The sequence below is a fragment of the Haliotis rubra genome, unplaced genomic scaffold (genome assembly GCF_003918875.1).
Source record: "Haliotis rubra isolate DU_JTF1 unplaced genomic scaffold, ASM391887v1 Scf843, whole genome shotgun sequence".
NCBI lineage: Eukaryota > Metazoa > Mollusca > Gastropoda > Lepetellida > Haliotidae > Haliotis > Haliotis rubra.
In genome coordinates this window covers 319,329-344,580 of record NW_025767572.1, presented here as the reverse complement: position 1 = coordinate 344,580, position 25,252 = coordinate 319,329, and the positions used below count along the sequence as shown (strand labels likewise).

The window sequence follows — 25,252 nt, the reverse complement described above, 5'->3', positions numbered from 1 at the left end:
TTTGTTATCGTTTCTCGTATTACGGATCAAATATAAATAACAAACACGTAAACCAACATTTAAACTTTATTATACTTTTATAATTAATGGAAAGAGGCAAAATACCCAATTGCGGTGGGTACAATTTATTTGGTTCCTCAAAGGAATGAATGATTATGGTTTTACACCGCTTTTAGGAATATTCCAGCAATATCACGACGGGGGACACCAGAAATGGGCTTCACACATTGTACCCACGTGGGGAATCGAAACCTGGGTCATTGGCGTGACAAGCCAAAGCTTTAACCACTAGGCTACCCCACCGCCCCTTACTCAAAGGAAAATTAGGATACCGAATTGAGATGAACACAAGCGAGTGTGTCATAACTCAATGACACAAAAAGTTATCTGTACCTCTGACCAATATCAGAAAAATGTCGGAAATATGCAAATATGAGATGAAGTTCCACTGATGAACATGATATTTGCATGACCCTTTCCGATTGTCTTCTAAATGCCAGTGATGTCCCTGACATGATTCCCGACTCCTCCATCATGATTCCAGCTGCTAACCTATGATCTGCTCTACTCTTAATAGACAAAATTGATTGAAACGTTAAATATCCTTTAAAAGCAGTAGGTGCAAGTATCCCCCCTCTGCCCTCAACAAGGAGGTAGGTAATCATTGGCTGGCAGGAAGAGATGAAGTGTTTCCACAGCTCCAATGCCTTTCGGATTGGTAACACCATCTTTGAGACCTGGATGTTGTTGGCAGAAGTCTAGGAGTGTGCATGCAACTGGGAATTAACTGCTTACCTTCGTGGAATTGCATTTTGGAATTATGGAAACATCTTGAAGGTGTGTGTACTCGAAGGCTAGTGTGTAACATTAAACGCATAAGAAAAATCACTATTTGAAATCATCCAATATACCAAGCAACTAATAATGTGAACATATTCTGGAAACAATAGAGATCAATGAACCCTCCCCTTAATGTTTATCTTAAAGCGACTTAAGATATCATATTATATAGTATATCATGTTACATAAAAATTCCAATAACTCCCTCTGTCATGTACACAAAATGTTTTGACATATGGTCCCTACGGAATCATCTAAATTGCATTGCCATTTTATCATCCCTAAGTCTCTGCCAGCAGCGAAGACTTATCAGGACCAAAGTCTCTAACAACTGCAATTAAGGCATTGCTCAATAAACCAGTGGTGCTCACATTTGAGCATACACACCTACTTGTTAATGTTATTCCGAATGAAATCAGATTGTCAAAAGATTACCTTAAGTGTGCTCGTAGATGTGAAGTCTTCCCATATACTTTTCCACATCCAGGCATGTGACATATATGCTGTTTCTTCTTGTTTTCTCCAGTATTTCTAAAGATGAGAAAATTTAATTATAAGAAAAACTGCTTACTTACAAACATGTTTTCAAACATAAAAGTTAGTAAAAGTTTGCAGGTGCAGGTGGCCATCATCTGCACTATTGACAGACAAAGGAATGTACAAATGTTCAGCGGCAGATTTCAACTAGCCAGCTGTGGACGAGATACATACTTTCTAAGTTTGTCTCAGTCTAGCTTCATGGTGCTCCCTTTATAAGATTTAAACAGAGACTTGGCACCACATAGAGAGAGAGAGACTTTCCCATGGTTTTTTTTCATATATACTAATCAAAAAGTAGGGGACATTCAAAAAAGGTGTCAGAACTATTGATATTTTATATCTGTAATTTGACGAGTACTTTGACAGTACTACAGGTATATCTGATTGAAACCGTAACTTGTCATGTTACTTCCTAAACTTTCATTAACCAAGTTATCTATGGTTAATTAATCCAAATGTGATACAATGTAGGTCTTGTCTGTGCACAATACCAAAATGTAATTTTCCAAAAGCTTCTACCCAAGAATGGGTGGTGCACATTATTAAAGGGCAAGTTACATGAAAATTAACCTTTTTGTCTTGGCACTTTTTCATCATAAAAGTGTTTGTCAAGTAGTTTTATAGCCAAAACAGTACAGATATCCGAACTTACTAATCTATTTTTTGTGTTATATGGATTCATATTTTCCACATTAACCGAAAGTTCTATGTCAGTAATAAACACACCACGGCTTATGTCCCTTGGAAATGATGTCAATGGTGCCTGACTGATACACGAATGACGTTGTTAGACCTTATTAGACCCATTTCACGTGGTGCAGGTAAAGGTGTGGTTCTTGGGGAGAAATCTAAACTGTATCCCAGAAGTATTGGTTTTGTTACTATAAGAAAATGTGATATGGCTACGGGAGTGTTGTGAATTTCTAATTGTGAAATTCTTTTGTAACACAAATTTCAAATGCCTCAGCAACAGTATTTCTAATTGTAGATCATTTTAATGATAAATTAAGATAAAATCTTAGAAGAAAGAAATATATGTGGAGCTCTGCGATGCTACAACATTAAAAACATATAGGCATGGCAGACTCTACGGCAACGGCATCATATGCCAAGGGAAACCACTCCCATCTTGCGTATAAACTAAGATTAGCTGCCCTTGAGTTATTGAAAAGGTCACGGCCATTGCTAACTGCATGCAGACACCTTTCGTTACTATCCTTTCCTTGATTTTCAAACAGGTATGTTGTGTCACATTTGTCCAACACTGAACCGGGTGGGAATAGTACTTTGTGATATCGACTCGATAGTTATGTGGTTCACTACTGCAAATAACTATGTTTCTGACGGTGGTGCATTCTCCGTGTTGTTGAAGTGTCAAGGCGAATCTTACAGTTTTATACAATATAAAGCAATCTCCAAACGTAAAGCTGATTATTTGCGTGAAACAGACACAAACTTGAACACCATTTTGTCAGAGACTACAATGATCATAGCTCCTTACAATTGGTCCCGGACCAATTGTAAGTTTCGATTGTAACTTACAATTGCTTTGTTCAAGTGGATGGCAACAGTAGCCGAAGCCTAAGGATTTACAACAGTTGTGGCGCTAAGATTGCTCTATGCAAGTGGATGGCGATTGTAGCCAAAGCCTAAAATCGTGATCTTAATGATTTACAACAGTTGTGATGCCAAGATTGCTCTGTGCAAGTGGGCCCAGCTGTTGCCTGGCTGTCAGCTGGCTATGTGGTCAGTTCGACACTGTGATGACGCTGCAGTTTGAAAAAGCGTATACATTGTACAAAACTTGTTACCTCATAACCAAATTGTACAACATTTAACCTGAGTCAGTCGCCTTTCCAACAGTATCTTCTTTCATCAAAACTAAAACGTGCATATGCACTACACATATCGGTGAGTGTGCTGGCAATCCGATCATAGTGATCGCCGTTATCTGTTGTTGTTTGATGGAATCACAAATGCTCGTTCTGAAATATCGTCGATGAACCAAGAATCGCTGAGAATGTTTTGGAAAACACGAAAATCGAAGTGAACTTTTATAAACATGATAAAATATGTCAGTTATGCTTTGCCCATTACATCACAACTATAGTTCAAACCCATCTTCCTTACGCGAATCCTTGAATTCCTCATACACTTCAAAATAAAATGACAAATGGTCTTTGTCACCAATATCAAGTGTCTCACTGAAATCTTTCTGAATAAATCAGATGCCGCGCTGGGAAAGGACCACTTGTTTGAAATGTAAACAAAGCCCATCTCAGATACACTGTGTATCGTTTTCTTACATTGAGATCCGTTAGCCTACTCGTTGCATAAGTTTTAGAACATGCATGGGAAGAGCATCATAGCAAGAGATAATTAAATAAAAATAGGTGTATTCCATTTATTTCAAAGATTCAACACAACATATTATCGTTTCCAAAAGCGCGATGCCATTACTAACGCAAACTCACAAACAATGTTGACGGTACTTATCCTCATTTCTGACTATTACCCTTGGTCACAATGAAAACAAAAAGACAAGAACCAGCAGATTACCAGAATGTGTCGGACTACTTACATTCACATTTATGCATATACGTTGCTTAAAACAACGAACGTTTCCTTCCAAATACCCTGCATACTCGTGTCTATTAACAAGTCATTTTGAAAAAGTCGCATCCCGATAGTGATGTCATACGTACGTCAACATTGGTATACATATTTCATATTTTCATTGAGGTCATGAATGAAAATACACACGATCATGCAATCTTGCTGTTTACATTTTCAGTTCTAATGCATTTTTCGTACTTTTACATACTTATTTTCACGTCATTAATGTCAGTATTTACATATTTTGCTTTGGGACTAGGCAGGAGACCAGTCTAACTAAATAAACTGGCACCAATTACGTCATAATCAAAGGGCGGTAACTCTGTAACTCTGGCCTGTTTAGCTCGGCAAACAGAGGCCTCCCAATATCATAACATTTCAGCACTTGTAGTGCGAGTTAAACTTTCATAGTAAGAAAAATTAGTGTACATTTTCAAACAATGATATTAAGTAATTACAAAATTCCATTTTGGTTCACATAAGAAAAAATGTGATATTTTCGTGTACACTTGCCCTTTATGTGCTCACACAAGAGTTGCTTCCCTCCTATTGAGAAATCATTCAGGTGTTGTTGCAATAATATTTTGGAAAAGAAATGGTCATTTTTCATCATATTTCTTTCTAAATTATGGAAACAATTTACGTGGTATGTATACAAGAGGTGAAAGTTCAAACTGGTCTGACCTTCATACAAAAAATATAACAGAAAATGTTAATGGCTGTAAAAAGCTGCAAATAATTAAGAATGACCAAATCTATCATCAATACACAAGGAGGTACTTTCATATATTTAACATGTTAAAAGGATAAAAAAGAAAAGATATTTTGTTCTAAAAGCCAATGTGATGTGAGAACAAAAGATCTCAACCTAAATCTGAAAAATTTAGTGAGCATTGTATCTACACATGCACCATGCAGCTGCAAAGATCTGATCACATCAGGTGAGGTGAGGTGAAATTGGGTTTAACGTCGTGTTTGAGAATATTTCGCTCATATGACGATGTGCATGCGTGTGTATGTGAATGTGCGGCTGCTTGTACTAGCCCAGACTGAAGCTGGTTTTATAGTGCTAGCCCACTGAGATACTACGCCGCAGTGAAGCATGAATACCCCACTCAGACACATTATACTGACTCCGAGACGACCAGTCCTTGTTATACCCATTAAGGCCCCCAAAAATAATGTTGTGGTTCCGATTTCCTACATTTCAGAACTAGGGTAGGTAGGGTGTGGGTTTTTTTTGCAAAATATTTTTACATTACTCATGTGTCAGAAAATAAATTTAATTTATTATCTGGTGAGTAAAATTGTTAGGCTCAGTGGGAATATTTAGGGTCGGTTGGGAAATCGGAACCACAAGCTTTTTTTTTTAGGCCTAATGCAGAGGGCCAGGCAGGAACCAACAAGTACCATATTTTAACGTCTTTTGGTATGACGCGGTTGGGGATCGAACCCGCGACCTTCCACTCTCTGGGCGGACGCTCTAAACACTACACCACGGAGGCGGTTGATCATATCAGGTAAAAATAAATGTATTTCGATAAATAACTTGTCACACCCATTTGGCACCCACTGTGGAGGTTGGTCAATAAAAATCAATGATGTGTTACATTGGAAACAAACAAAAAAAGAAATCATATCTTCACATTCAATGTTACAAAGGATAATCTATATTTCAACAAAAGATATGTCTGTCTTTTGTGTAAATTCAAGCAGTGACAGATGAAATGGTTCCAAATTTATCTAAATTTTTGCAGTGATGACGATGATCTGTTTCCATGCAACTTTGGAAAATGACAAGTCACACAAAAAAACAACCAACCTTCCATCCGACTGACAATTTGGACATGTGCATGCAACACGACGCAGTCTGCGACCTGGAGTGGGTGTGTCAGTGGGCACAGACTGTGATGTAACTTGTGTTGGACTGAGAGCGCTGATAGGTGTTCCTGGTGAAGTGGCTACAACTTGCCATTTTGTTGGATCATTTGGATCCTGCTGGAAAGGAACCTGTTGTCCGGTAGCTGTGGTGGCTGCAGAAAACACTCAGTTGTCATTAACTGGGAACCAAGAGACAAGCTTAGGGTAATGTACATCAACACAGAAATGTTTGGACCATCGTAAAAATTAGTTGTTTAAAGGGTCTTGCTAAAACAGACCCATTACGCCTAGTATCTGAAAGCATCTTTCTAAAAATTCACAATACAACAATTCAGGCTAAAGAGCTGAAGCTGAAAAAAGAGTGGAATGTGTTTGAAACTGTTATTAGAATTTAGATAAATATTCTGGGGTTCAACAGCAGACTTAAACAACAAGAGTCAATGAATTACACAACTATATTTAACAATAACCTTCAAGAATACACATAATCTACTGGCAAATAAGGATAAGTTGGACCAGTGCAGAGAACGTATTTACAAGAAGCAGGCGGTGCATGGCAATGAGCAAACCCATTTTGTTTGTGAAAGGTTGAGCAGATGTTGGCTAGTGCACGTGCATTGACTGACGATGAAATTGTCAGTGTAGCACGTCACACTACACTTGATCGCGGACAACCTGGGGCCCCTTCGCTAACAATGGCAAGCGCCAGTGGGCGCTCATACATGCCAATACGGGTCGATTGTCAGGTCTATGCTCAACTTATCCTTGTTTGTCAGTAAATGACGGCATGTAGAGGTGATCATGTCTCCAACGACACAACCATGAATGAATACACCCATTACAATTTCTGAAAACCAATGAATCCTACTACCTTCACTATGGGAGGACATGAATTTACATATTTGTGGAAGTATGGTAATCTGGCATCATATATCATTTACAAGCCTTGCTGTAAAAACATTGTGTGAATCTTAGGCACCATGAACACATTTTAAACAAGTTATTATGGTCATAACTATTTCAGAGGCTCCCTTATTCGAAGAATTTCTAAGCCAGATGCCAACTGTACACTTATCTCACCAATTATTTGTGTTCCATTTGTTGACTGTGTTGCAGCCATCTGCTGATTACCGATGCTCTGGATGGCCTGTACCTGTGGAGTCAACTGCTGCAGAGCTGGGGTTTGAGTTATACCAGTGATAGCACCAGTAGATGAGAGAGTCACTGCACCAAGATTCTGTACAGAAGATCCATTGATGATTTGTCCTTGTGGGGTGACAGTCTGTAGACCTTGCATATTTTGAAGGTTTTGTATTGTCTGGAAACTTTGTATGTTCTGAAGACTTTGAAGATTCTGGACTTGAACAGTCTGTGGGTTAGTTGGTCTAACATTAGCTACATTGAGTGCCTGCTGCCATATATTCTGAGAGATTACTTGACTTTGTCCTGCCAGTTGAAGGTTAGCTACATTAATATTTTGCCCTACACCTTGCATGATCTGCTGTGGGCTAAGAATGTTTGTAACAACATTTGAATTCAAATTTTGGCTACCATTAGAACTTGATGTGGTTGTAGTGGTTGTGGTTGCCGTCCCACTCTGGGGATAAGAAGCTACAGCATACGATACAGGATTTTGCGAAACTGCACCTGGTTGTGAAGCGGGTAGCACCAATTGAGTGGTACCAGTATTCAGCATATTTGCTCCTAATGGAATTAAAGCAGGTAGCCCATTAGGACCAATGGCTATATTTGCAAAGTTCCCATTTGCCATTGCCTGATTTGCAATTGCAGTTTGAATATTATTGGCAGTTTGCTGAGCTGCTGATAACTGCTGCTGATTAACTGACGACACTGTTTGTCCTGCTGATATTTTTATTTCATCAACCACCTTTTCAGACTTGGCTTGAACCTCTTCAGGTGAAGTTTGAGCAGATACACATGTGGGAGTGGAAACAGAGTGTGGCACCTGGGTAGAAGTCATCTGAGTCTGTGATAATGTCTGTGCGGTAGTCCCAAAAAGATCCCACAGCCCCAGGAGCTGCCACAACACCCTGGGGTAAAGCAGTCTGTAACCCCGTAGGGAATGTCTGAACAGGCAACTGGATAGTTTGAATTGCTGTTTGTCCACCTACAGATACTGGAATTTGAATCATGTTGGGAACTTGTTGTACCTGATTAAGTGGTAGCTGCATCGTCTGCACCACACCTGGATTTGATGCACGCACTGCAGACTGCATACCTGCAGCTGCCAGATTCAGCACATTACCTCCAAGGTTCACAACATTTCCTGTAAGGTTTGGAAAACCCACATTTGATATCACATTGGCACCAGAGAGACCTTGTGCTCTAACAATCTGACCTGTTGGGGTAACCATAGTTTGATTACCCATCCCTCCTGCTGCAAAAAAAGCTTGGCCTGTTGACCCTGCTGGGATAATAATTGCTTCCTGACCATCCACTGAAACTGTTTGGAAGGAGGGGATAACATTGTACGTGATACTGCCACCAGGTCCAACCGTTGCCACGACTTGCGGACTTTGTTGAATAAGCTGTCCTGCCGCCGCAAGATTCGTGACACTCCCCGTCTGTTTTCCTCCATTACTAGCGTTGGCGTCCACGACTGCACCTGTTGGAAGTTGCACCCAACTAGGAGCAACGATTTCCCCTGGCGCTGTACTCGATTGTCCGGCCCCTAACACGCGAACTGTTTGGGCCCCTCCCTGATTGTAGGCGTCAGCTTCTGGAGGGGCTCCGATCTTACTGCAAGTCGCAGCCAGAAGGGCTAAAGGGGACGGCTGGACATCCTGAAAGGCGGAGCCAGAGAGTGGGTGGTTATCAACATGGCGGTCACACACAACGTATGATGGTAATGGTTAATACGAATACACGTTGTTATAAAGGAGATTTAAAACCAACGAAATCTTGACTTACCTGTGATGAGCTTGCCGGCACTACATACTCTTGATTTGAATTTCGAACAGTTAATGTGGACATCGTAGGTCCACTGACACAAAATATCGGCAATTTACTTTCCCATATCGTGTATATGTATCGCCTCGAAGGGGCCGTGAACAATGTGTGTTACTACACAGGCACCTGTCTTGAAATCTGTATCCTTAGAAAAAGATCAACATGACTGTTAGTTAGACTGTTATTGTTGCACAACTACGGTTATTATAGTGAAAGAAATGTTTGACTAAACATAAATCAATCGAGCATTAACACAGAGAGAAGCCATACGCCGTGCACTATATTATGTCGCGCATACACAAATTATAAGCACAGTGCGTGAAGCAGCAGGCTTAGTTTGATTGACAGGCCAGCCCACAGTAGTGCCGTGCCCGTTCGAAGATAACCCTTGGGTCGTGATACGCATGTAGGGTTCAAGATTCGAATATTTTCTGAACAGTTTGGATTCTCAAACCATATCTTAATATGAATAATATGCAGAAGAAGAATACTAATTTGTATTCACGACACATGTATGTATGTATGTATGTATGTATGTGTATGTATTATGTATGTCATTGACAAATATGATAGCAAGAGGGGATTACAGATCGGTGCAAAACACCGATATTACATAAGTTTAGGATAGCAGCTTAATTACTGAGTTAAAGTTTGAAGTCAAAATAAAGTTTAGATAGCCGTGTCAACACCACCATGTTGTACTTGCAACAAAAACAACAATATTATTGCCAACGAAAAGTGTGAACATACCTCAAATATTTAGAATATCTAATGCAGTATTTTGAAATCGTTTTTTGACGCACTAAGAAACAACATTTATATCTAATATAGCAACGAACATAAATGTTTAGCACCTATGTCCTCATCGTGTTGAGGAGAGTTGTGTTGTGGTCGAATCGACCTTTTTTTGAAGGGGGGGGGTTGTCATCTTCTAAAAATAGTTGTGACGCTTATTGATTTCCCGTTAGAGGCAGGCGCTGGGGGCGGTAGGGGAGTTACAGAGAGTCCCGAATAAGCATCTGTTGGTGTGGCCAGTATGTTTGTCGGCAAAGGGAAGTAACTGCTTTGGGTATACAATCAATTACTGTATTATCTGTGTGGAACAGGATGTCTTAATTCGTGCTCGTGGGGATATGCATGTAATCCGTAATTCTACGTTACAAGTTGGTTATTCTTTATATTTCACATAGCCTCTCTCTTACTGTGAGAAAATATAGGAAAATACGCATTCGCTTTGGTAATATCTTATGTGGTTTATGACGTCATAAACAATAATGAATACTTTCACATTCAAATATTTGGGGCTCCAATCCAGAATAAATATTAGGGCCATATCGAAATTGTCGAATATTTTTATTATGCGTCCAAGCCTACCGGGATTTACAGTAGCTGTTCCGTTTATTATTATTTACAGATTATGATAAATAACTGCAGTCAAGAGGATTCGGCTGACCGTATTACAGTCAGCTTGGTTAGGCTCATGAGCCCTGGCCCCCTACACGCCGCCCAGGCAGGGAATGGGAGTTCTCTAATATATAGTGGAACCAACCAAGGGCATTCCGTAGGATGTGAAGACTCCTCAATACTGCAGCATTCTGTATCCTAATCAGTGCCAGAAGGGCTGTGTTGCTGGGTACTACCCGGGTACTATCCCAATGTCAGTAGGAATTGGAAGGTAACATTGACAACAATAACAATTTGGAGTCGGGCGACTTGGTTCCTTGGACGCTAACGTGACATTTCGTAGGCGAGGTCCACCTGTGAAGATCCGGGTTCGATTGGTCTTCAGTAACCCATGCTTGTCGTAAGAGGCCACTAACGGGATCGGATGGTCAGGCTCGCTGACTTGGTTGACACATGTCATCGTATCCCAATTGCATAGACTGATGCTCATGCTGTTGATCACTGAATTGTCTGCTCCAGACTATTTACAGACGGCCGCCATACAGCTGGAACATCAACCAATCAACCAACCAAATTAGGTCAATCACTTTCCCGTCAAATATGGTGTGTTTGTGTGTGTCTGGGGGGGGATTCAGTGATATAAATAGTTTCAACAAGCCATGGTTGTGTGCTTGTATACATCTGAGGCTGAACAGAATCTTACTTCAGAGAAATGTATGATTGTCATTTTCTATGACGCCAGCTATATATTCTGGTCATGGATGGACCTCTGAGTCAAAACGACAACCATGTCGAAGACGATATTGAACGGAATGAGCCACGCCATCATTTCGATTAATCTAATGTGTTTGTACCAATGCTGGGCGTCCACTGGCCATAAACTGGACACCCTCATTATTATGTTTTACAGATGGAAATAAACTGCAGCAGAGAGAGGTCGGGTGGCACAGTCAGGCTGGTGAAGCTCATCATCTTCCCATCTACATTCAGCTCACACAGCAAATGGGACTTCTCCCGGGAAGCCCTGCCCCGTCGAACCCACCTGGAATTAACTTGGAGGATATGGACACTCCCCAACACTGCAGCCTTCTGCATGCCAACACTGCGTTCCTGGAGGAGAACCCGCCCGAACTGTTGTGTCAAACAGTAGTTCTATGTCTGAAATTCTGATTTTAAATCGCATGTAACTCAGAAACCAGTGGTCCTGTTTTTGCTAAAATGTTTATGTGTTTGTTGACTATAATTGTTTAGCATCCTCATATATTGCAGAGTCTTAGTTAAAGTGAGTGAGTGAGTATGGGTTTACCTCGCTTTTAGTAATATTCAAAGCTAGCTGCAAAAAGGTACACATTTTGCAGAAATTGACAGGCACTCCATGAGCGATGGCAGAGGATTCCGGTGCTGATTGAGGAGACTGGCAGAGTGTATCCATACGAGGGGTGACTATACCAGGTGCGGATGTTGTCGCCAGTGGTGGTTCATACATTCACAAGAATCTTTCTTTGAGAACTGTGTGAAAACCAGATTAACGTAGTCATGGCCGCCATACTTTCCGGCATGTTAATGTTCCGGCATTAGCTAAGATTGCAATACATTATTACAATTATTTTGATTTAAGTTTTGTTTTTCTTTTAATCAGGGTGGAATGTGTTATATTTTCATAAATTTTCTATAAAATGAAGTGGTGGATGCTTGATTAATTCTCGTGTGTATATAGTCGGGAACTATATACTATATAACAGACGAGCAGAGAATACGAGGTCCTCTGTTGTGAACTAAAAACAAAAATTAATTATCCTGTTCAAAGGAAAATATATTATTGGTGATTTCTTTGTTATCATGCTATCCCTCGAAAATGTTTCTGTTCGGTCGCTCGGCCTAAGCACGATCAGGTCGATAGTTCGCTCGATGTAAATCGTGGTGGAAACTAAAACACTCTGTCTATAATATTCATGTATAGAACAGGAAATATGCTTTGAAATTTTGGAGATGGGCTGTTGAGGCGGTGTATATAGACAAGAGCGTTAAATACGATCGATTGATTCATATACGAGCTTCGGTGTAAAGTTTGACGTATATTTGGAGGAGTGGCTGCGGACAGAATAGGTCTTAATGTCTGATTGATGTTTCAATAAACTTCCATCTGTATTTGAGCATGGGGACTTAGGACTTGTGGTACCTCGTACTCGACAGAACTTCGTACACACACACAAAATTGGGCCATTCGTTAATGAGTCATGAGTTATCACGGGTACACAAATAGTCGAAATATTATACGAGACAGCTTCTCCCAGGAACCCCCCTCGTACTGCCCTATCAAGGTTCACATTAATGGATGTACATTGGTATTTTCCCGTGTTTGGTCAGTCAGAAAAGAAATTACCAATGCTCTTAGTGGTTCTTTAGCGCTTAGATAGCCTTATTCTTTAACAACAAAAATATACGTTAAGTTATGTCCATTTGGCTCCATTGAGAACCATGAATGGCAAAATAACTAAAAAACAATCACAGTCCAATACTCTACACAACGAATACCTTGTACCCAACTGTATCTGATGCTTGTTTTTATACTCTTAACTACATGCATTAACATTTAGGTTCAGTAATACATCTTAACGAAACTGCAAGGATAACTCACATTTAACTTGAAAATTCAGTACTTAGGCATTGTGACCTCGGAAAATTCCTCCACTGAACGAGTGATGAGGAATGAATGAGGCATGCGCACTGTCTGTGAGCGATTCCCACTTTAAAGAGAGTGGGTGAGTAGGTTTTTTTAGCAATATTCCAGCAATATCACGGCGAGGGACACCAGAAATGAGCTTCACATATTGTACCCATGTGGGAAATCGAACCCGGGCCTTAGGCGAGACTAGCCAGCACTAGGCTGATAAAATATTCCTTTCCTTTCAGTTGTCCACAGGACTATGAGTATATATACATGTTTAATGAATAGAGCGAGATAATGCAGCACCTATGATGCAAACCTCATTTTGTTGGAAGATAAAATTCTTCATTTGGTGTGTTCAGAACTGACTTTGGATAGTTGACCGTTTGAGACCGTTTGAGGAATTAGCTAAGGGACTACATTGTGCGAAGTCATGGAAGTGCCAAAAACTATGGCTTTAAGGATGGTCATCACATATTATTTTCTCAAAATATACCTGTCAAGTGAATTGGACTGTCTTAATAGAGGAATGCTTCGGCTAAAAGTTACAAAATTGGATTTTCCCATGTTAAGTTGTAAGTTAAAGGTTTTAATTCTTTTCCACTTGTCAAGGAAAGGGAAATGATGACATGTTTTGACTTTGAGAGAACTGAAACTATTAAGGGCAGCTAACTCCACTCAAGGGATGGCTAAAACGCCACTTCACTCTCTCACTTTTAACTAAACACGGAAAGAACAGGTCTCCAATAGGAAAAAACAATGGCATCTGGTGTTTATTCTAAGTCGACATTTCAACGTCATCCAGATCGAATTAAAATCAGTCATTTCAAAAGCATGAACTTGAGTAAACATTGCTTTAACATTGTCTTGTCTGCTGGGTAACAAGTCCAGATCCACTGAGAGTAAAAGGTAAAATATTACGTCATGGGACAGTAGCAATATAAAAATCATGAAAAGAAACACCCATAAGGAGGTGGACCTGATTTATAGCGAAATTCAACCGGTACTGAGGGTGATAGGTCATCTAGGGAGTGGTTTTTAGGACGAGAAACTGTGAGATAGTGGGTTGACTTTGTTGTAGAAAGAATGAGATAAAACTGTTTTGTTTCGCTGTTTGTGGACAAGAGAGTGACCAGGGAAGGCTTTGTATTTCTGCTAAACTTGTCTCGATAAGATGAGTATGATTTGATTGGAGTGGAAGAATCAAGGTTGAACACTGTTTCAACAGAAATAGCTGTTGGAATGTTTTTCTCTATTAAAAAAGTATCCATAGATAAATAGTGATTTAACACTTTGCAGTAATATTTAAGTTCAATACATTATTCATTCGCATATATTTTATAAATACCTACCAGGATACGTTTCCTAACAGATGGATAATTTTAAGCATTATGCGAGTATTAATTCCAGAATTCCACTCACAGTGCCTTGTGAAGAAACCTGGAAAAGAATAAAGGAACACTTTTACTTTCAGGTGTACCCTTATTCGTTTCTTTGAGTATATTTGTCAACAAGAAAACTGTACTTAGATGGTTAGTCTTCAGAACCAATACCTGGAACATGAACAGCTCTGACAATTACTGGGTAGAAATCAGTGGCAAAACCGAACAATCGCCTGGTCCTGGCATCCATGATACATTCAGCTTTGCTTCTGCCGGGCACGCCCAGGTTGGTGTGGATGAATCTGGAGTATTTTCATGTGGACTGTTCAGGTGATCTTGCAAGGGTGTACAGGCATCCTGAACAATTTCCGAAATTCAACATGGGCATCACTGATGGGTGGAGGCAAAAAATCAAAGTTACTGACAATTGAATGATTAATCATTCGAGATCTACCCTTTGTGCAGCAGGATAATGCCTTCCCACATGTTGCAACACGGAGATGTTATATTCTAGAGGACTCTGCTGCCTTATCTGTATGAAGGCGTGGTGGTTCCACCCGACATTGACATTGTGAATTGAGTGGTTTTATGGCTGCTCCTTTAGGGCATGTCATTCAGACTCTTGTCTCCAGGAATGGGGGTTTTGTCCATGAATTTGTTACGATTAAAACACTTGTGAGAAGAATGAGAAATATGATGTGGTATTTTCAACATGACACTGACACCACTTTAAATAAGGCACGGTTCCTTTTTTCCCCCTGGTATTGCGTACACCATCGGGCCACAGTACATTATCCTGTAGAAGATACATCTCAATCCCGTTCTACATCATAACTGTGTGTGAAACCTACAGATCACAGTACTCATACATGGTAAATATAAATAGCTAAATTTCCTAAAACCTTTTAATTTCATGTGGATTTGAGTATATATACAATTTTGGAAGGACATGATATTTCTGCAGTATCAATGTGTGGCTGCTCGTGCTATTATAGACAAAGTTGGTTTTATAGTTAGATGCCACACCACGCATTAACATGGAGACTAGACCAGGAAGTGAACCACAAACTTAACACTCATCAGGCAGACGCTCCATCCATTAGACTACTGATGTGGTCTTTATGTTTTAATTCAGAAAGGTAATACAAGCACAAAGAACATGATGTAAACAAGTGGTTTTCCATGCAGCAGACACCATGCTACCCATGATAATGTTATTGACATGTGATAAGCGGGACAATCAAAGTGAAGCTTTTAAATGTTTGATAAACAGAGCATGTGTTGAATCCAACAACTAAGCACCCTATACTAGGTCTAACAGAAAAAGTAGGTAAATGCTTTGAACACAATGTTAGTCACTGCTGGCACAAATTTGGTAATTTCCTCCACATCTACAATGAAACTTTTGGGAAGCTTTACCCAGGCCTTGAAGGTTGTAACATATGGGTCACCCATTTTGTTCTGGGGAGCTAGGGTGCGGTGAAATTGGGTTTAACGTTGTGCTTGAGAATATTTCGCTCATATGACGACGTGCATGCGTGTGTATGTGTATGTGCGGCTGCTTGTACTAGCCCAGACTGAAGCTGGTTTTATAGTGCTAGCTCACTGAGATACCACGCCGCAGTGAAGCATTAATACCCCACTCAGACACATTATACTGACTCCGAGACGACCAGTCGTTGTTGTACCCATTTGCCAAGCGCCAGGCAGGGACCAACAAGTACCATATTTAAAGTCTTTTGGTATAACGCGGTCGGGGCCGAACCCACGACCTTCCGCTCTCTGGGCGGACTCTCTAACCACTACACCACGGAGGCGGTTGGGGAGCTAGGAGGGGGAGTCATCGATTTTGTACACACATCCTAGGGGGGTCAGCAATTTTGTACATAAAAATATGTTTAAAATTATGCTTAGAAATTATGGGAAGGGAAGGGGGGTCATTGATTTTGTACATGACATGCAGGGGGTCACTTATTTTGTACATAAATTTTATGGGGGTGCATTAACATTGTACATGCTTCTCCATAAAAATCATCATCACCCCCCAGCCATAAATTATGAACGGTCCCTAAGTTCTCTTTGCTTTTCAGTCCAGTTGAAATAAAAATACTTGAAACAATATCACTGAACATAGTTTTATTGTAAACATTACAAGGCCATGGCCATACGTAAACTGAAATGTTACTGACATGATTAAATATTTCTTCGTGACAGTTGAAAATGGAAGTTCATGTCATTAAAATAATAATCTGCGACAAATATCTTGGGGAGCATTCTATAGTCCATTAACTAGTATTTACTGCTCCTGTACCACAAGGTGTTGGTGAAACTTTGCTTAACAAGCTCTCCTAAAACTTCGAAATGTTTTCTGTTTGGAGTCAAGTTTAGGTTCCATAATATATGAAAAGCACCATTCCATATCATTTTCCAATAATCACATGTTAAATTTCATTGCCTATGACATCATTATCACTCTCCTTAATTACACTGTAAATTCTTAAAGACTTTTACTTGGAGCTTTCTATAACCTTTGCACAAAAGTACCCCACAGTATTTGACAATAATATAAATACTTTTAGTTACTTCAGCCTTTGACAGATGGCTACTGATCTCTGGCAAACTCACAAAACCCTATTTCAGTTAGTTGCCATGACCTTAACAAAGCAGACAAAATACATGTATAATTCAGTGTTAAAAGCATGAGTGTTTTTGAAAGAGTTATGAGCATTTCTACTAACCTATACCTTTGAACTTTTGTAGTGAGAGAATTCCTTGGAGCTGTAGAAACATTTAATATTAATCCTAATTTTATTAAAATGCCCTGTTGCTGTTTAGACACAGTTTTATAACATTTCTATTTCATTCGTCTGCTAACAACAGTAAGGGATAGGACAATTACTATGGTAAATATTTCATTGGTACATGAGTCCAAAAATTAATGCAAATCAATGTTTCCAATTTCATTTGTCACCACTCACTACAACCTACAGAAAAGTCAAACGATTTCTGTGTCCCTTTCAATTCCAACGAATTTCAGCTGTTCTGTTGGTCCATATCTGAAAGAGAAATGTGCAATATATGATACCGATTTTCAATATTTCTTTGCCTACCATAAACACTACAAAATATATCTCCCTCTACTATGTATTACATGTTTAAAGGGTGTGTATACACTTCTGAGATCACATGTGTGTCTCCTCCATCCCCTTCTGCACACACACAGATATAACATTGTAAACTCCTACCCAATATTCAAAAACATCTAAATGCTGAAGGAGAATTATGTATGATTGTTGAATGCTACACAAACTGAACTACAACTTAAGTGAACATCGAGATAACGAAGACAGGAACAAATAGCCTGTTACTGAACTCACAGAGAGTGATGGCATCATCAAAAACATGTAATGCACATCAGGCTTTATCAATTTATGGTAGTTGATAGACTGATAATTTATCGATACATTGAAAACATATCTGATTACATAACACACTCATAAGAGTGATTCCAGCATGTTAATTTGTGTTTTCTTCATAAGATTTTGTTTGTTGTATAATGCAGCACCCAACATTATTATGGACCAATCGATGACATTCATTAACCAAGGCACATGAAAACTTTCATAAAGGTGATACACACAGATAAACAAATATGTATGAAAATGACCTTTTTGGACTATCATGAATATCCAATCACAAACACTCCAGGAATTTTTGTTACAAGCAGTAAGCATGCTAATTTGAAAGTCAAACAAACACATTTTCACAATATTTATAAAATGCTAATATCAAACAGAGTAGAGCAGGAGAGCATGAAGACTGATAACAATTTCATTCTAACCTATTGAAAGTTCTGTCATCGTGTGACACCTTCCTGCAGTTTCAGGGTCATCCGACAGGCAGTCTTACACCAATGTTCAATGCTATTATGTCCCATTGGCCATTTGGGCGATTGTATGTCATTATAACCCGATAGCTCCGAATCATGGCTTATCAATCACTGGATATTCTGGTCCCAACCATCGTTTACAAGTCACAATCATACGACGCGAATAATACTGTGAGATGTTTTAACAACATACAATCACAGATATAAGGGTTTGAGGAACAGATAGTTAGGGACAAAGCATTCTTCAGGGAACTAACATGATAACCCTGACACACACCTGTAATCAAAGAAGAGTTCTTCACCAGCCTGTATTGGACGCTTGGCAAATATGCCAATACGATGGTCACCATTAACCATCATCACCTTGGCATAGCAATTTGGATTGATGGAATGGTTGGCAAATCGGATCTTGTTTCCCTTTCTTGTAGCATCCACCACGAAATCTAGAGTCAAACAAATTCATTAAAGTCAGGAGGTCTTCTCAAATACAGTTCTTCTGACAATCCAAAGTTATATTGTACCTGGGTGTTACATGTTCAAAACAGCAGTATAAACAGTATTTCCAAATTAATCAGTCTCTTTGTATCAAATTACAAACATAATGTCATATTCTGATGACTGTCATGTTCTATAATACAGTTAGTATCACAGGCCCTCGTGTCTTTGCGAGGATTAATGATTTAAAAAATATTGTTTTTGAGATGACCCCCGACTCAAAATGCTTCACAGTACAATACATCATGACAAGGCCGGACACTTCGGTGCACCCTACCCGACTGCTTTGCCCGATCGCTACACTACCATCGCATGCAATCGATTAAAACTTAATATAAACATAATCATGGATGATTGGCCTATCGATCACCACTCATGACACCTACCAATTCTTTATTGTTATTTCTGCAAGTCGACTGAAACCCGATTTTGACCCTCAAATAAACGATCTTGACACAAATGGCTGATGATATATCCGCACAAAACAGGGGTGTGGCCTTAATGTCATATACTGTGAAGCATTTCGAGTTGGGGGTCATCTCAAGTTTTTTCTTATATTTTATAAAATCTTTAATCCTCGCAAAGACACGAGGGCCTGTGGTTAGCATGTCATCAACAGAAACACTCAGTGATGCATATGCTACATATATCACATAGAATTGATCTATCAGTTTGGGAGTTTGATCAATCAGAGTGATACTCACTATTGATGGATGAGAGTGGTATTGGCCAAAGTAAAACTTACCATTGTTGAGATTGAAGAGAAAGCTACACATGTATTTGTCATACACTTTTCCTCTTCTGTCAGCTTCATCTTGTGATATTATCTGTAAAAATAGTGTGTAAATGTAGTGATATTCAACATGGGTTTTTTTTTAAAGATTTTCAGTCAATAATTTTAAGATCTTTTTAATGCATTTTCAAGGCATGAATTATAGCAGTGCAAAACTAAACTCATTTACTCAATATTGATCTGGATGATTTATCCTGAAATGGTACTATATGGGTGGACAATGGCAGGCATGAATACCTTTAGTGATTGCATGTCTCCTATCGATCTGGACGATTTATCCTGAAATGGTACTTCCTGGGTGGATAATGGCAGGCATGAATACCTCTAGTGATACCATGTCTCCTATTGATCTGGGAGATTTATCCTGAAATGGTACTATATGGGTGGACAATGGCAGGCATGAATACCTCTAGTGATTGCATGTCTCCTATTGATCTGGATGATTTATCCTGAAATGGTACTATATGGGTGGACAATGGCAGGCATGAATACCTCTAGTGATACCATGTCTCCTATTGATCTGGATGATTTATCCTGAAATGGTACTATATGGGTGGACAATGGCAGGCATGAATACCTCTAGTGATACCATGTCTCCTATTGATCTGGGAGATTTATCCTGAAATGGTACTATATGGGTGGACAATGGCAGGCATGAATACCTCTAATGATACCATGTCTCCTATTGATCTGGATGATTTATCCTGAAATGGTACTATATGGGTGGACAATGGCAGGCATGAATACCTCTAGTGATACCATGTCTCCTATTGATCTGGATGATTTATCCTGAAATGGTACTATATGGGTGGACAATGGCAGGCATGAATACCTCTAGTGATACCATGTCTCCTATTGATCTGGGAGATTTATCCTGAAATGGTACTATATGGGTGGACAATGGCAGGCATGAATACCTCTAGTGATACCATGTCTCCTATTGATCTGGGTGCCGTTCCACTAACCGATCTTATCTAAGACCAATCTTAGCAAGTTACGCCAATTTTACAATCGTCTTTGCTAAAAGTTACACCCGTTCCACTACCCGATCTTAGGCCGATCGTAGCCGGTCCCGATCTTACGATCCGATCCAAGCTTAGATCGAGACTCTTTCGTGCGAGAGATAGAGGAATGCGAGGCACGAGTTATCGCCCTTTGCATAGTCTAGCAAATGATGGAAGTAGTTTACGAACCAACTGAGTGAGTGAGTGAGTTTAGATTTACGCCGCAGTCAGCAATAGTCCAGCTATATGGCGGCGGTCTGTAAATAATCTAGCTAAGATGCATAGCGTTCACTAACATGAGCGTTCATGTTAGTGAACGCTATGTATCTTAGCTATAAATAATCGAGTCTGGACCAGGCAATCCAGTGATCAACAGCATCAGCATCGATCTGCGCAGTTGGGAACCGATGACATGTGTCAACCAAGTCAGTGAGCCTGACCACCCGATCCCGTTAGTGGCCTCTTACGACAAGCATGGGTTATTGAAGTTCAATATTCTAACCCGGGCCTTCATGGGTATTTTTCCAACCAAGTGTAAACGTGGAGAAAAAGCCAAGAGCAAAATATTAGGGTAGTGAGCACCTTGGTTTCAGGTGCAAGTGCATGTGAACGCTGGGTATCAGGCATAATATAATAATAATAAATGCGTATTTATAGTGCGCCTATTCCACATCCTGGGGCATGCTCAAAGCGATATGTACAGACAATTTACACGAGAGTATTTACAGCCGAGATTATAAGTAATATACTGAGAACAGGGTTTAAGTCTGGACTTTAAAAATGTCAGTTGTGTCAGAGCTTTTAATATGTGCCTGAACCTTGTCAATCAGAATAAACAACACGGGGTTCGCTGGATTATTGACTTGATTGATAATAATGGTAATTTCTTTCAATTTGAAACGTTTCTAAAACAATTTGACATAAAAACAAATTTTCTGAAATATCATGGTCTTATTTGCTCCGTTAAACAATATCTTCAAAAGATCAATACAGATTTAAAAACAATACAACGCAAACCAAACCCTGTTCTACCCCGATATATGCAACATCTCTGTAAGAATGTAAAAGGGACGCAATACTTGTACAAAACTCTAATTTCAGGTCTAGGTTTAAAAAACCAACATGCATCGAAATGGGAACTTAACATTTTATACGACGACATTATATCTAATGATTGGCCACTTTACAATACTATTCCCTTTAGATGTACGAAAGATACTTGATTACAATGGTTCCAATACAGACTTTTACACCATATCTTGCCAACAAACATTTTTTTTAGAAAAGATAGGATATAAAGACACTAATAATTGTAGGTTTTGTCTCGAAGATATAGAAAGAACTATCCACTTATTCTGGTCTTGCAGCAAGGTAAACCATATATGGAAAAAACTTGAGAACTGGCTACATGCTAAAGCACAAATAAAACTCAAAATTGAAAAGAAACATGTAATGCTTGGTTACCCAAATAAAAACAATGATCCAATAAATATCATCTTAATTCTCTTCAAGGAACTAATTTTTCGAAATAAGTTTAACAACATTATGCCATCTTTTCAAGTTTTTCAACATAAACTGTTTGAATATTATATGTTAACAAAGTGTTCGTCAATAATTAGTTGTAATATCAATGCTTTCTACACGTTCTGGTCGTCATGCCATGATTTATTCTGCTAAAACTATTTGATTTTTCATCATGTATACTGGAATATCACTGTTATTTGTTTGTATAAAATATTGAAAAATGCAACAAAATAAAAAACTAAAAAAAAAAAAGGAATAAACAAGGCGTGAGGAGGCATCCTCTATAACGTATGTAGAATCTCTCAGTGGTCTTGAATAACACGCGGTCTGTATTTAGAATCCCCCACCAAATAAGCGCACGTGAAATCAAACATATTTGTATCTTTTTGTTTCAGAACATTGTTCACTTCACGGCTGTCGTTATTCTTAACCATGACGTTGCAATATTGTTGTACAAATGTGTCACACCGACTCGCTCGGTTGTGTTCCCATGACGACAGTGGTCAGACTGGCCTGACATTTGTAAGGCTTCAGTGCAGTGTTTGTTTACATCACAGAAATATACAAATTCATTTCATGGGGGATTTTAGGGGACGCTCACGGTGAAATGCTCGCTCTTATTTTTCACATAGAATAAGAAAGCCACCATTTTGATTTCTCTACGATTGATTTTAGCTATTCTAAGTTGGTCATGAGCAACTTTGACTTTGAATCTTAACTTTACGATTGACATGGGTAAGATTGGTTAGTGGAACGGTATGCCGATCGTAACGTCACGCTAAGATTGGGATTTTAGGCGTTTACGATTGGCGTAGGGCTAAGATCGGTTAGTGGAACGGCACCCTGGATGATTTATCCTGAAATGGTACTATATGGGTGGACAATGGCAGGCATGAATACCTCTAGTGATACCATGTCTCCTATTGATCTGGATGATTTATCCTGAAATGATACTATATGGGTGGACAATGGCAGGCATGAATACCTCTAGTGATACCATGTCTCCTATTGATCTGGGAGATTTATCCTGAAATGGTACTTCCTGGGGGTACAATGGCAGGCATGAATACCTCTAGTGATACCATGTCTCCTATTGATCTGGATGATTTATCCTGAAATGGTACTATATGGGTGGACAATGGCAGGCATGAATACCTCTAGTGATACCATGTCTCCTATTGATCTGGATGATTTATCCTGAAATGGTACTATATGGGTGGACAATGGCAGGCATGAATACCTCTAGTGATACCATGTCTCCTATTGATCTGGATGATTTATCCTGAAATGGTACTATATGGGTGGACAATGGCAGGCATGAATACCTCTAGTGATACCATGTCTCCTATTGATCTGGGAGATTTATCCTGAAATGGTACTATATGGGTGGACAATGGCAGGCATGAATACCTCTAGTGATACCATGTCTCCTATTGATCTGGGAGATTTACCCTGAAATGGTACTTCCTGGGGGGACAATGAATACCTGTAGTGATACCTTGATGCTTTGGCCTGGAATAGTATCTGGATCGGCTTATCTTATCTTTACAACGAAAATCACAATGAATATGAAAACCTCACCTCTCCACAGTATTCTGATATAAATTCATTCTTCTCTGCTGGTACCTTCAGAAAAATTCCCCATCCAGCAACATCTGATGGAGCCAGCAGTAAGTGCTGAAAAAGTAATTAAAGATTACATGAAGTTATCCAGCATATGCCTTTTGCTTTCCAAAGAAATGTTGTGGTGGCCACACATAAAATATGATTTGAATCACTTGACACTGGCTTGATGTTATAACTGATAAGAACAAGTATGCGAAATATCAACTCCAGTGTTCCAATGTTTTCTGAGAAGTTGATGTTATCAGAGCCTTAAGCTAAATAGGGTGGAAATTATTATTATTTATCATTATTATTATAGGATATTTATATAGCGCACATATCCAGGCAACTAGTGCATGCTCAAGGCCCCGGTATTTTTGTCCCTCGATTATTGGATGTCAACCTCAACAGCACATCGTATTATCAATCTCAACTCCCTGGGGAGTATACAACTCTTGCAGCCACTAGGCTCACCGAGTAATTGTGGCTTTCTCATCCTTTCATACCCGTTCACAGCTGGGTAGACTAGAACACATAGTCACAGTACTTTGTCAGTTCACTGCACGTTGCTGTACCCTGCAACCAGGTGTTTGCACGCATTCATGTGGCCACCATTCATGTGGTATCATATACCAACGGATTCGTGGGTTCTTTTAAGTGCACAGGGTTGTGTACTGTACACTAGGGGTTGTGACAACATTGAAAGAGTCTGCACATAAAGTTGACTCAAAGGTTTTTACACCCGGTCACAGGTGGGCTCGATCCCGACACCTCAACCTCGCTGGATCACTAGCCTGGCGCCTTAGCCAGCTCGCTCACCGCGCCCCCTAAGGTCAAATCAAGGTTAAAGTATATAAACATTGCAAAAATGTAATTTTCTGAGTAAAATTGATATTTTATACTTATCCTGACTCATGTATTATTGCTTGTCTCCTTCCTTCCCAAAATGTTAGTGGAACACTTGTATCTCCTTTTTGAAGCTCCCTTAAAAAAAGCAGACGTAAAATCACTACTCACCACGAGTTGTCTCCCTCTCCGTTTTGGCGGGAAAACGGCGCCACCCGTCTTCCCACTCTTCACTCTCTCCGAAATGCAAGCCCGACACTTAGATTTGCTGGGAAATCCAAAGTGCCTAGCGGGGAGGTTGGGAGGGCTTACCTCATGAGTCAGGATAAGTATAAAATATCAATTTTACTAAAAAATAAATTACATATTTTTCCTTATCCTGACTCATGTATTATTGCTTGTAGAATCCTACGGATTTGGTGGTGGGTCAAGCCACTTCTGGATTCCAATTTGGTGATTTACATCTTGCATACCTCCCTATGGGAACTTCCTGGTAGCACTTCAATTTACTGCTAGGCCCTGCTGCTGCTGTAACCCTTACTTCCAGCTATCTCTGATGGGGGGACCACAATTGTTAACTTTTGGTCCTTGCTTCTGTTAACATTATATGTGGATTTTAACAACTCCATCTCTTGATGCATGCATCAAGTGGAGAAGCGACCCTTCTTATGTACGAGTACGTCCTTACAAGTACTGGGTCTTATCACTCATGCTAGTCTGTCTTAGACGTGCATATAGACTCTAAAGCTGTAACTCTCCTGAGTGTAGGCTTTTGCAAGTCATGTGATAAAAGGG

General features: G+C 39.5%; 2 protein-coding genes and 1 long non-coding RNA gene across 3 annotated transcripts in view; 1 reads left to right on the top strand and 2 right to left on the bottom strand.

Annotated features, from left to right (window-relative positions):
• The window catches only part of LOC124262535 (transcription factor Sp4-like), a 29,751-nt gene extending 20,789 nt beyond the window's left edge, over window positions 1–8,962 (bottom strand). Inside the window, 5 exon segments of the mRNA XM_046697040.1 lie at window positions 1,276–1,371; window positions 5,819–6,029; window positions 6,958–7,810; window positions 7,812–8,681; window positions 8,809–8,962. Of these exon segments, the coding sequence (XP_046552996.1) occupies window positions 1,276–1,371; window positions 5,819–6,029; window positions 6,958–7,810; window positions 7,812–8,681; window positions 8,809–8,871 (2,093 nt within the window). The 5' untranslated portion in view covers window positions 8,872–8,962.
• Window positions 8,963–9,923: 961 nt separating this feature from the next.
• Window positions 9,924–12,405, top strand: LOC124262536. The gene is made up of 2 exons (XR_006894624.1): window positions 9,924–10,010; window positions 11,162–12,405. It is a non-coding gene; the product is annotated as an uncharacterized LOC124262536 (long non-coding RNA).
• A 4,017-nt stretch (window positions 12,406–16,422) lies between these two features.
• Window positions 16,423–25,252, bottom strand: part of LOC124262532 (histone-lysine N-methyltransferase EZH2-like) — a 101,749-nt gene continuing 92,919 nt past the window's right edge. Inside the window, 4 exon segments of the mRNA XM_046697036.1 lie at window positions 16,423–17,357; window positions 18,468–18,633; window positions 19,431–19,512; window positions 23,588–23,683. Coding sequence (XP_046552992.1) covers window positions 17,297–17,357; window positions 18,468–18,633; window positions 19,431–19,512; window positions 23,588–23,683 — 405 coding nt within the window. The 3' untranslated portion in view covers window positions 16,423–17,296.